The following is a 13,085-nucleotide window of genomic DNA, read 5'->3' as shown; positions in this document are numbered from 1 at the left end:
TCCAACTAAAAACTAAATATAAAAAAAAAGAATATAAAGAGAGAGGCTAAAGAATGGGAGATCTTTGCCACCTGCTCTTCAATAGGGAATTAATATCCAAAATACCACAAAAAACTCAACAAAATAAATAGGCCAATCACTAAAAAGGAAAAGAAACAGATACTTATCAAAAAAAAATACAAATAGCCAATAAATATATGAAAATGTTCAACTCTAGCAATAAAAAAATGCAAAAAGAAACAACACAAAAATTTCATCTTGTTCTAGTCAGAATGACAATTTCAAGAATACAAATAATAATGTTGATAAGGATATGGAGAAAAAGGTTTATTTATATTGTTGGTGGAATTGCAAATAAGTTTAACCATCTGGAAAGCAGCATGAAGATTCCTCAAAAAATTAAGAATGGAACCATCATATGACCCAGCTATTTTGCTCCTTGGTATTTATTCAAAAGATCTAAAATAAGCATGCTACTGATGCAGCTTTATCAATGTTTACAGCAGCACAATTAACAGCAGCAATCTAGGTGAATGAATGAACGATATATAATATGTATACAGATTGAGAATTAATCAGCCATAAAAAAATGAAATTACGGCACTTCATCAAATGGATAGAACAGGAGACCATTGTGCTAAGTGAAATAAGCCACACACACAAAAAGTCAAAGGCTGAATGTTTCCTCTGATATGCAGAATCTAGTCCAGAGTAAGGAAAAAAGGAAAGAACAAAACAGAAAAGAAAAGTAGGGGATCCATTAAAATAGAAGAAAGATCAATAGAGTAATTGAAGGAGATTGAGGGGGAGAAGAAGGGACAGGATAAAGGAAGAACAGTAAACTTAATATGACCAAATTTTCCTAAACACATGTGAATTTAGCAAATGAATCTTACCATCTTGTACATTTAATAATAAAACACTGAAACTGCGAATAATAAACTATTAAGTAAATAACAGAAAGATCATTAAAGAAAGGGAACGGGGGGAGGAAAAAAGGGGAGAAAGAAAAAATATTGGGATTGAATAATTATGTAAAAATGAATCCTAATGTTATATAAAACTAAAAGAACTATTGAAGAAATCGAGGTTTGGAGTAGCTCAGTGCTACTGGGGTTAAACGAATTATATATATATATGTGTGTCTATTTTGAAAAGCCTTGTTTAGTCTTTTCATATTGGCCTTACTCTATAAAATGGAAATCTGTATATTCTTCTACCTGTCCCAAATATGAGAAGAAAATGAACAAATTAAAATAAGACCAGGAAGAAACAGAACTATCTACATCAATTAGGAATACCAACTGGCAAAGTAATGGTACACATTTCAAAGTAGGAAGTGTATCTCTGCATACACATACCAATATACATACCTACTGTATATATAGAGATGAAAAAAGTTAAGATGCTCTATTTCTGATTATATTTTTATTTATCACTCTGTCTTTCCTTTATAAATCACACAACAAAGATAAGAACATAGGGAAGATGTTCTTCCTAGAACTTCTGAATATTTTGACACATGAGTTCTGAATAATTAAATAGTTTCATAGCACTAGTAAAAAAATGCTCAATAAAAAATTGTTTTCACAAGGATGACAAAATTATGAATGAAATTATAATAAATGATGGATGAAATTCACACGAAAAGAATGAAATTGGACTTAAACCTAATATCATGTGGTAAATTCAACTCAAAATATATCAATAACCTAAATATAAAAGGATATAACAAGAAAACTCTTAAAAGAAAAACATTGCTAAATCTGCAAAAGCATGTATTATGCATATACTTTTAGTGATGGTAAAAAAAGAACAGCAATCCCAGAAAGCCAAATAAATTAGACACTAACAAAATTAAAACCTATACTTCAATGAACATCATTAAAAAAATGGAAAAGTAACTTGTAACAGAAAAAAAAAATGTACTTTAAATACTTGTCAATGAATTGTAATAAGAGTATACCGAAAGACCATTACCAATCAATAGCAAAAGACAAACAGCCAATTAAACAATGGATTAAAAAAATAGAATATATACTTCAACAAAGATGTTACACGGACAATATAGCCATGAAAAAAAATCTTAATAAACAGCATTTATTTCCTATTTGCAAATACAAATCAAAATTGTAAGAGCTGTTACTTCACAAATACTTCAGTGGCTAAAATCAAAAGGTAATACACAGGTGGCAGAAAGGATGAAAAAATGGACACTTATAAACTAAGACTAGAAATAAAAAATGATGCAGCCATTTTTAAAAGCAAATTAGCAGTTCCTTAAAGTGATCAACACCGGGTTTCCACATCACCTAGCAATTCTACCACATAATTACCTAAGAGCATCAAAAATATGAACAATAAGAACAATATTATTAAGAATAGTTACAAAGCAAATGCAACTGAATCCTGTCAACTGATTGAAGACAACTCTCCAAAAGTGATATATATGGAATATATATTTAGTAATGGAATATTATTTAGTAATAAAAAAGAAACAAATTCTTGATACATGCTATAAATATACATTGAAACTTTTAGGTTAATAATAAAGACACTGTTCATGACACACATTATAGCATACATTTACATTAATATTCAAATTAGGCAAATCTATAAATACAGAAAGAACAAGATACCTTCAGAATGTCTACCTAACAGAATGTCTAACAATAATTATGATGATGGCTGTACAACTATGAATATATTTGATCTGTATATTTTAAATTGATCCATTAGGGTCAGGATGTATGTTTAGCATTTGCCTAGCATTTAAGAGATATTAGGGCTGGGATATAGCTCAGTGGCAAAGTATCTGCCTTGCATTTGCAAATCTCTTGGTTTGACCCTCAGTTCCAAAAACAAACAAAACAACAACAACAACAACAAGAGATCCTAAGTTCCAGTACTATGGAATAAAACAAAACTAAATTGGTGAATTTTATGCTGTGTAAATTATCTCAATAAAGCAATAAAACAGAAACCTGGAACTGGTGACATAAGCGAAAATGGTAATAAGAGAGATTTTAAGGCCATGTTATTTTCTCATGGAAAAAAGTCTTATAACTAGCCTGAAAGAAGTTTAGTATCTGTGGAAAACAGTCCCATATCTACATCAAAAAAAGCAAACAATCAAGACAAAGCCATGTTAAAATCATAAGGAAATCCTATGGTGTCTTTACTTGTTCTTATCCTACTCCTGGTCAGGCATATGAATAACAGTGCTGCTCTGGAGGTTTTGACAACTTAGTTAATTATCTGCCCCACAAACCAGAAATAGAAGAGTCTATATGCACAATTCTAACCCTTCTAGGGATAGTTCGAAAGACTGGGATAGTTTTTACCTGCTATTAAAAATTTTTTAAAAATTAAAGAGGAGGAAACAATTTCCAATTAATCCTATGAGGCAGTTTTACACTAGAGATAAAGACACTAGAAAACTATACTGCAATGTTTATTAAACTTATTAATACAAATATTAGTAAATTGAATTTAGCAACACATCAAAAAAGATTATATGCCATGCTCCAAATTCTTTTTTTCCTGAAAATCAAGGATGATACAATATGAAAATTAATCAATAATCTTATTTAAAAGGAAATATTTTCAACCAATAAAGACAATTTTGGGAAAGCACCAGAGATAATAGCATACTCACAAAAAGTTCAAAGACTCTCTTCTAAGTTTATGGAATAGGGCAAAGGTTAAGTCTTTTCAATAAATGATACTAAGAAAACTGGCTTTTAATATGCAGAAGAATGAAGCACAGCTCTTATTTTAGACCACATAGGAAAATTAACTCAAAATATATCAGATGCCTGATTTATTGTTAGAACATTCTGTTAGGTTCAAATAAATCCCTATACCTATTTTCAGTGTTACAAAACTGTAAGAATAGTGGAAAAGCTCTGTGATATGAATTTGGCAATGATGCTTAGACTTCAAAGCACAGAAAACAAAAGAAAAGATAAATAAATTAAACACCACCAAAAATTTAAAATATGTGCATCAAAAAGCACTACCAAAAAGTGAAATGGCCAACAAAATGGGAGAAAATACTTTCAAAATCATATCTTATACAGAATAATATTCATAATCTATAAAAACTTCTAAACTGAGCTGGGGTTGTGGCTCAGGGGTAGAGCGTTCGCCTAGCACATTCGAAGCCCTGGGTTCAATCCTCAGCACCACATAAAAATAAATAAAATAAAGGTGTTGTGTCCAACTACAACTAAATAATAATTAAAAATAAAACCCAAAAAACTTCTAAACTCAACAATAAAATAACAGATAATCAGGCTGAAAATTAATATGCAAATTTCTCCAAAGAAGATATCCAGTAGCCAATGCAATAAAAGACCTCAATACTACAAATAATGAAGGAAATTTACTTTAAAGCCATGAGATGATGGTGCGAGTGTTCGCGCACGTGTGTGTGTGTGTGTGTGTGTGTGCGTGTGTATACACAAAATGAAACATTTCTTCATTGGTTGAGTGAACATTTGAGCTGCCTCCAAATTTTCTTCACATTATTATTATCATTCTCCCAACTATAATGTAGGATTAGTTTATAATTTTAAATGAAAATATTCAATAATCAAAATAGATACTAGATAATAATTTTTTCTATGTATACATGTATTATTAACCATAACCTCGTTTAAATTTTAGTTTAATAAGGTTTAAGTTATAAGTATTTATAAAACACAATAGTAAACACCAAGTAGTTACAAAAGTAATGTGCTCTATAAAATGGAAGGAGTAAAACCAAACAAACTTACTCTCAATGATTCCTGGAAGGAAGAGGCCTGGTACTGTGCATACTTAGCAATTGTGGTATGTGATCTATTACTTTCATAACGCCAAATTTTCTTTGTACCAGTGGGATCCCAGTTTTCATCTGCTGGTTGCAACAACTGTGTCCTCACTTCTACCATGTGTTCATTATTAGCTTCTACCAAAGTTTTGGTAGAGAAAAGTCCAAGATCTTCATAAAAAATAAGTTTTGTTAGTGAATAAAATAATTTTCAGTACAATAAAAATTCAAAATCCTTTAAAAATTTATCTTTGTGTAGTTCCATTAGTTTTCCTTAAAAAAAAGTCATTTGGTACCAGATTTTCACAGTAGAACCTGGATATAACTATCAGTTTAACAAATGAGTTATGGTGTTTATAAGCAGAATTAAATGCTCTGTATATTTCATATAAAAATTTATATAATAAAATTAATTTTTTGTGTTTCATAACTGGTACTCAATTTAAACTTCACTGTAGAAATTGCCAATAACCAATATCACTAACATTATACATTAAAAATATTTATGCCCAAATTCCACATAGACAGACTTTCTTAAAACAAATGATTGTTTTAAAAACTATCAAAATTTTAATGAGACAGACAGCAGGAAAGATAAAGACAGAGATTGGAAGAGAGAGAAACAGAGATAAATAAAAACAGTGACAGAATTAAAATAAAAATTCAAAATGGTAAAAATAAATCAGCAAGTTTCTACTGGTGCTCTTCTATTTGTGTCTTAATTGAAACGTTTCTTGTTCAACTTAAATGCTTACCTAACTTAAGAGCTCCAGCGAGGCCTCGTATTACTGTTACAGGGTTTTTTGGGTTTGTACAAAATTGATGTAATGGAGGAAAGAAAGCATCGCGCTTATTTTCCAACTATAAAATTAAAATGTATTGTTAGGTCTCAGGAAAATGACTATTATTCTGCAAATTCATGTCATTTTTCAACCAACTCAACAGTTTATAAAGTCTAGACTACATACTAGTCTTTTCAAAAAACTGTGGAAACAACTCTGTAAATTTCTATTTTAAAGAAATATATTTAAATGTTTTAATGTCCTTCACCTCTTTCATCAAAGATTCATAAAATGACATTTAAATATTTTAGCTTTTCAAGTATTCCCCAAGTATACTTTCCAAGTGTACTTCTATTACTTAGAGAAATAGAGAAATAAAAAGAATACAAATCTTTTTGTATTTATTTCTTCAAAATTTGATGAAAACATCATCTCGTCTCTATTTCTATCCTTCTCTAAAAGTTATCTAATTTTAATTGGGTAAGGAATTAAGATAATGTCTGATAGAGAAAAAGCTAAATCTCACAAATCCACTTATAAATTTAAGTTCATTCTAAGGTCTGTATCTTCACTTCTTAGCCTAGGATTTTTTTCTTTTTTGACTAGGAAAGTTAATGAAACAATGAAAGGCTCAAACTCATCAGGAGAAAAACACAAATATTGTCTGAATTTTTATTATCTGAATTTCAATTCAACTTTCTGGATCAAATACTTACATTGATGACATTAAAAAATGGTAGGTAGTTTCAAATTCAAAATTTGAAATACCTACTATATTTTGGTAAACTTTTTAATAACATTCCTTATCATTTTCATTCTCAACTACCCTTTTTGGAAGTAGAAAAATTCTTTGATTAAAAAGGCCTAAACTGAATGAATTTTTAAGGTTCACACAATTATTAAGTCATGCAATGCAGATTTAAAAACATATTTACTAAATGTTTAAACTGAAACAACTATCTTTAGAGGTTCTCAAAATCCCAGTTAATATCTGAAAATAGATTTAAAAATTTTTCTTCACAAAATATTTTTTAATATACCAATGATCAACAAACTTCTTTGCCAGATACAAGAAAGTATTTTTTTTTTAACTTTTTCAGCTACCTTTTTCCTTCAGCAATTAACATTGAAGGCAGAATGTAAAGAAATTGATGAGGCTGTGTTTCAATAAAACTTTATATTTATCAAGAAAAAAAAGGAGTGTACCATATATATGAGAACACTTTTTTTATCATCCGTTGGAAAATAAATATATTTTTAAAATATTCAGACTGTGAAAAAAATTTAATGTTTCCTACAAGGCATCTGAATTGATTTAAAAATTTATCTATCCTCTAAAGGCAGACAAGTTCAGACACTTGATTTATTTATAGTTAATCAGTTGAGACTCACATAAATACTAGGAGTGGGTGGATTCAACTTCTCCTTTGGTAAGGGAGGGTACGGTGAAGCTGGTGGTCGTGGAGGTGGACATTTATCCAACAAAATGTGACTATTAGACAAGCCATTTTTCCCTAGATTCCTTTAAAAAAAGCAAAAGCAATCAGCAATATACTTACTTTGAAAATAGAAAAAACCTGCGTTAAGTTAGATATAAAGCATTTATAAAAAATACAATCATTCTGAGGCAGGTTGAGTCAATAAAAAACTCGAGAATGGCTGTTAATTTCAGTAGATGTTCAGTTAGATTCTTTAACTACACAAAATATTCACTTTGATTCCTTTTATCTTTTATTTAAAATATACTATAAACCTCACAAATATTTTTCAATATAATTTTTTAATTTATTATTTTATCTATTATAATTATTTTTAAAATTTATATCTTAATTTTTCTAACTCATTCTATGGTCAAATTCTCTCCATTAAATATTAAAATACTTGTCCAAAAGGTTTAGATATCAGTAATAATGACAACAGATAATTTTTTAACAACACATTTCACTAATTATTTCCAAAATATCTTTGTGACAACTTCTAAACCCAGCAATTCACTAGTTCTTTCTTTTCAAAACTTATTTTCTATGTATTACCTGGCTAATATGTTCAGCACAATTCCAAAACTTATAAATTACAATGATTTTTAAGAAGATATAAAAATACGCTACTCATCCTCATATTTATATATATATATGTATATATATATATATATATAGTTATTACTTAATGGTATCTGAATAATTTCGTCCTTTACTGAAAAGTATCACACTTACTAAATAACAAATTCATAAAATGTGATAAGAATCACTATCAAACTCAATTCTTCTTAAGGTATAAGCAATGTAAGAATATTTCTAAATACTTAATACTTTTTTAAATTTATTTTTTAGTTGTAGATGGACACAATGTATTTATTTATTTTATTTATTTGTTTTTAATGTGGCGCTGGGGATCAAACCCAGTGCTGTACACAAGCTAGGCAAGCACTCATTACTACAAGCACAACCCCTAAAGCCTTAACATTTTAACAAATTCAGAAAACAAGCCTTTCAAATGATTCAAAATGCCTTAGCTAATTATTAAAATTTTAAAGAATCAACATGTTAAAACATCAAAGGAAAAGAGCTTTAAAATACTAAGATTGCAGACAAGAATCTTTATTTTGAAAAGTGAAAAAAAATCACTAATTGCATTTGCTTCTGAAGAAATTGTGTCTTTCATTTCAATTTATAGAACAATCAAATTTTGAAGAAAATTTATCACTGCTTTGTTGGATTTTCTGCACAGAAAAATTCCTATAAGATCTTTGATATTGGGCTAATAAAAAGTAGGGCTTGAAATGTACTATTATGGACTATTTAATATTATACCTTTTGAGGTATCCTCAAAAGGTATAATATTAAATAGTCCATAAAAGGTACAACATTTCTTAACACAACCTAGCTACAACCCCATCTCCCAAATAACTTTTAAAAAATAGAAAATACTTTATTTACAGGACAATTCAAATATCGTCACTAGGACAGTTTCATGACAATAATAGTCTCTATACAATAAAATATGGCCTTCAATGCTGAACTATACGTCAGCTACTCTTTTTTTAAAAAAATATTTTAAATTTATATTATTATTTTAATATTAGTTGTAATTGGACACAATACCTTTGTTTTATTTATTTATTTTTATATGGTGCTGAGGATTGAACCCAGTGCCTTGCATGTGCTATGGGAGCACTCTACTGCTGAGCCACAACCCCAGCCTCTACTTTTTGTATAACTGCAGTTGCTAGAAGGAATAATAATATATAAAATCATGCATTTCAGTCAATAATAAACTACATACTTCATTATACTTCCTAGTGAAGTCATTGTCATCTTAGTTTCTGTACATTCAACTCTAATGTTCTCACAACAATCACCTAGTAATTGTTTGACATATGATTAATAATATTTTGAGGTGTCTCAGGATATGAATCAAGTATTTAATTGTACTAGAAAAGTTTCTTAACCTAATTTATTTTGAGACCAAGTTAAGCTTATTTAATACCTCAATATGAATACAGAGCTTAGGAAATAATGACTTTAGAACTGTATTTCTACAGTTATATAACAGAATTTTAAAAATGAATTTACTTTTATAGGAAAGTAAAGTAATGGGAAAATGTAGATACTTATTTCAAAAAAGAAAGATTGTACTGGAAAAAATGACCCACGGCCGAATCAATTACTTGAATTTTTACAAATTACAATAATAAATCTTAAAAAAAACAGACTTCTATGTTGCTACCAAGATCAATAAACAAGACAGATTTAAAATAAATTAGAAACAAAAATTCTGTATACCCAAAGAAGCTGACGTAAAGAGTCAGGAGTTTGAGACCAGCTTTGGAACCAAAAACAGACCCCATTGCAAAAGAAAAGAAAAACTGACTAGGAATACAAAATTAAAGGATTATCTGCATAAATGGTGCAAACAATCACATCTAATAATTCTTATTTATTAGGACAGATCTAAAGAAGATATTTATGTCACTGATTATACAGGTTTTTTTCCTGTTAAAATATATACTACCCAATCCTAATGCAAGTGGATAGGCCTGCAGACAACAAAAAGAATTATCTTCCCATTATATGTGCACTAAATTGTTCAAGAGATATAATTAAACCTTAAAACAAGAGAGTCCAATAGTCAAATAATGAAGCAGCAGAAAAGGTAGGTTAAGTTTAAGGTAGGTTAAGTTAAGTGGGAAAGATTAAGTTTACTCCATTCTAATATAGCTTCTTGACTCAGGAAGTTGCTTATTGTAGAAATCTATAAATATGTAAAGCTGCTTTTTAAAATAGTTAATTTTAAAATATCTAACTTCAATTTTCATTTACATTTTCTTGTTTACAACAGAAATAAAAGATACTCTTTAGATAAATTCATCAATGATTTAGTCATCTTATCAGGAAAATTAACATTCTTAAAAAGATGTTCCTTTCCATTTTCTGGGTTCACAAACTTCTGCTCAGAACAGGTACCATTATCAACTCTTCTAATTGGTTCTCATAGAACAACTAGATGGAAGATTGTCATTTACCACTTAGTTACTTCTTGGGCTAAGAATAATTTTATCCCCCGTTTTCAGATTTCAACTCCCCACTCTTTTTTGCTCCTCCACTTCTGCCTTTTCCTTTTAAAAATTAATTCTTGAATCCTCAGAAAAAGGTAATCACATTGAAGCTGATGACTTTGATAATCAATAAAAGTCAGTAATACTAACCAAACACATAATCTGTCAGGTAATGCTTTATAAATATATGCTTCTGACATCTGGTAAAGTATAAAATAACAATGTTCCTTATGAAATTATTATTTTAGATATGTAATATGGTCTTGCTACACTTCAAAAAAACAAAATTCTATTTTCATTTGTTTTTTAAGATAAAAATCAAGACTTTTGAGCTGGCCAACAGTCAGCCATTTTCACGTTTTTTTGTTAAATATTTATTTTTTTTAGTTATAAATAAAAATGTATTTTATTTTATATGGTGCAGAGGATTGAACCCACTGCCTCATGCATGCTAGGTAAGTGCTCTACCTCTGAGCTAAACCCCAACTCCCATTTTCACTTTTTGATGAACTTTCCCACACTAACCTGCATGCCTTTAGAACTTCTGTTGAACTGGAGTATATGGATACAGACATTGATGGTATAATCTGAGGATCAGATTTGAGGTTAATTATAGGCAGATCTATTTTTGTAGAGCTCTGTGAATTCTCTAGCCCTTCTCCATTAATCGTGTGTGACCCACTGTGAGGACTATTAAGGCTGGTAATACTGTGTGTGCTAGTTGGCTCAGTCGACTTTGGAGATGGTGTAGCTGTGGAAATGGCTGAAGAAGGTGAAGAGGCAACAGAATTATCAGTCTTTGTATGAATAGCTGGATGAGTATTATTGACTTTTTCACAAGTTCCAGGGCCCACACTGTCATTGGCTTTTCCAATTAACAAGGCAGAAAGCTGAGGATTGTCCGTAATTATTAAATTTGGTGATATAGAATCTCCATGGTTAAGACTGGAAATAGAAATTGTTGCCGCCTGATGTACATGATTAGAAAGTTCCTTGACACCAGCATAGCTATTAGATGTATCTCCATCTTGCCTCCTTGTTTCAGACCCCAAGGATCTATTTCTTGAAGGTTTGCTTTCTTTGGTAAAGGTAATACCTTTTTGTCCACCTGAGGTAGCAATATGAGAGGAGAAGTGATTGAGAGCATCCCCCTGTGGTACTGAATTTCTAGGCAGAGTGTGAGGTCCACTTTGATTTTGACTACTAGTGCAAGCTGCCTGGAGATACTGAGTAGACCCAGTAGGAAAGAGAGGTTGTTCATCATTAGATCCTGCCAAATGTGAACTCTGACCTTTATGAAGCCCCTAAAAAAAAAAAAAAAAAAAAAAAAAAAAGGAAAGAAGTAAAATTGGTTTAAATATTAAATTATGCAAAGCTCCAAATACATATACGGAACAACAATGAGGATTAAAAATTTAAGTAAAAATAAAGTCACCAAAAATAAATAACTAAATGTGGAATGTAATTTAAAACCAAAACCTAAATCAATAATTTAACTCCAAAATAAAGTGATGAGTAATTTCAGAGTAAATGATCTAATTGGGATACTTAATTTAATTCCATTTATTATAGCAACAGAAATTTTTCTCACATATAACTTGAGAATGTTACATGGTTCCATTCTGACATTTGAATATTCATCTCAAGAAAAATATGTCTCTATATTTAGATTTAAGTGGAGAAAGTTATTCATGGCCATTAACCTAGTCATGAACACAAAAGATAAGTCAATGTGATTTACAGTAAGTTTAACATACAAATTATATTTAGTAAACTTTTAAAATTATCAGGAAAGTTATAATATAGATATAGCAATAATCCTCAAAAGCAAAAATGCTAAATCTCAGAATATATTTAGTAATAACTTATTTAAGAATTTCTACTCTCAAAATCACCCAAAGAGGTAAAGACATTCTAAATGCAATGTCCCCAACTAATGATCAGATAATTGTTCTTTTCTTAAATTAGGAGAATATACTAAAACTGTTCAGTAATTTTTAAAAAGCAGTCTACTATAGATAATAATATTGTGTTTTAGATGAAGAGAAAAGTTAATTCATAGACTGAAAATATAAATCAATTAAGCAATTTTTATCCAAAATTTGCCTGATGTTGTAAACTTCATTATGATAATTCATATTTAATTCCAAAATAACTAATAAATTAATTTCTCAGGAATACTTCCTAAATAAGGGAATACTGCAACAATAATCTAATAATTTCCCCAAATAAACAACTACTGATATACAAAAACTATTGGGGTAAAACTGTAATTACATATTAACATATTCTTTTTTTAAAAAATATTTTTTAGTTGTCAATGAACCTTATTTATTTACTTACTTTTTTATTTATCTGTGGTTCTGAGGATCAAGCCCAGAGCCTCACACGTCAGACAACTGTTCTACTACTGAGCCACAACCCCCACCCACATATTAACATATTCTTAACTTTCAATACCAATATTTAGTGGAACTTCAGAAAGGCCAGAGAACACATTCGAATGATTGCTTTGTGAATTGAGAATTTATTTAGAAGCAAGATAAAAGTCTTTTTGCTTTGTTATAAAGGGGCAATTGTCAGAAACAAGCTTTGATTTAAAAAAATTATAGTCACAAGTTATATATACTCTAAAATTTGGTGGTATGCAAAACTGAAAAGATCATGAAATACCAAAATGTTTCTAATCAGAAATATATATACATATATATGTAGTACATATATACATAATTTTAAAAAACTGGATTCATGCAAAATGGCACAGAATGTCAATGTTTAAGGAAATAAAGAATAAACTTGGCAATAAAAAATTCTTATTAAATAAATATAATATTTTCAAAATTTACTAATTATCGTCAAAATTTACTCTTAAACTATCAGAAGGTGTAAACAATTTTATTGTTTCTTCTGCTACAGAGCAAAGCATTCTGAA

General features: G+C 29.4%; 1 protein-coding gene across 2 annotated transcripts in view; it reads right to left on the bottom strand.

Moving 5' to 3' along the window:
* Nucleotides 1-13,085, bottom strand: part of LOC143639791 (lysine-specific demethylase 6A-like) — a 207,952-nt gene that overhangs the window by 46,560 nt on the left and 148,307 nt on the right. For both annotated transcript variants that reach the window (XM_077107851.1, XM_077107852.1), the window contains 4 exons: nt 10,679-11,457; nt 6,991-7,120; nt 5,572-5,677; nt 4,782-4,987 (listed from right to left, as the gene is read on the bottom strand). In XM_077107851.1, the coding sequence (XP_076963966.1) occupies nt 4,782-4,987; nt 5,572-5,677; nt 6,991-7,120; nt 10,679-11,457 (1,221 nt within the window). The remainder of the gene's footprint in view (nt 1-4,781; nt 4,988-5,571; nt 5,678-6,990; nt 7,121-10,678; nt 11,458-13,085) is intronic.

The sequence above is a fragment of the Callospermophilus lateralis genome, chromosome Y (genome assembly GCF_048772815.1).
Source record: "Callospermophilus lateralis isolate mCalLat2 chromosome Y, mCalLat2.hap1, whole genome shotgun sequence".
Lineage (NCBI taxonomy): Eukaryota > Metazoa > Chordata > Mammalia > Rodentia > Sciuridae > Callospermophilus > Callospermophilus lateralis.
This window is presented reverse-complemented; position numbering and strand designations above follow the sequence as displayed.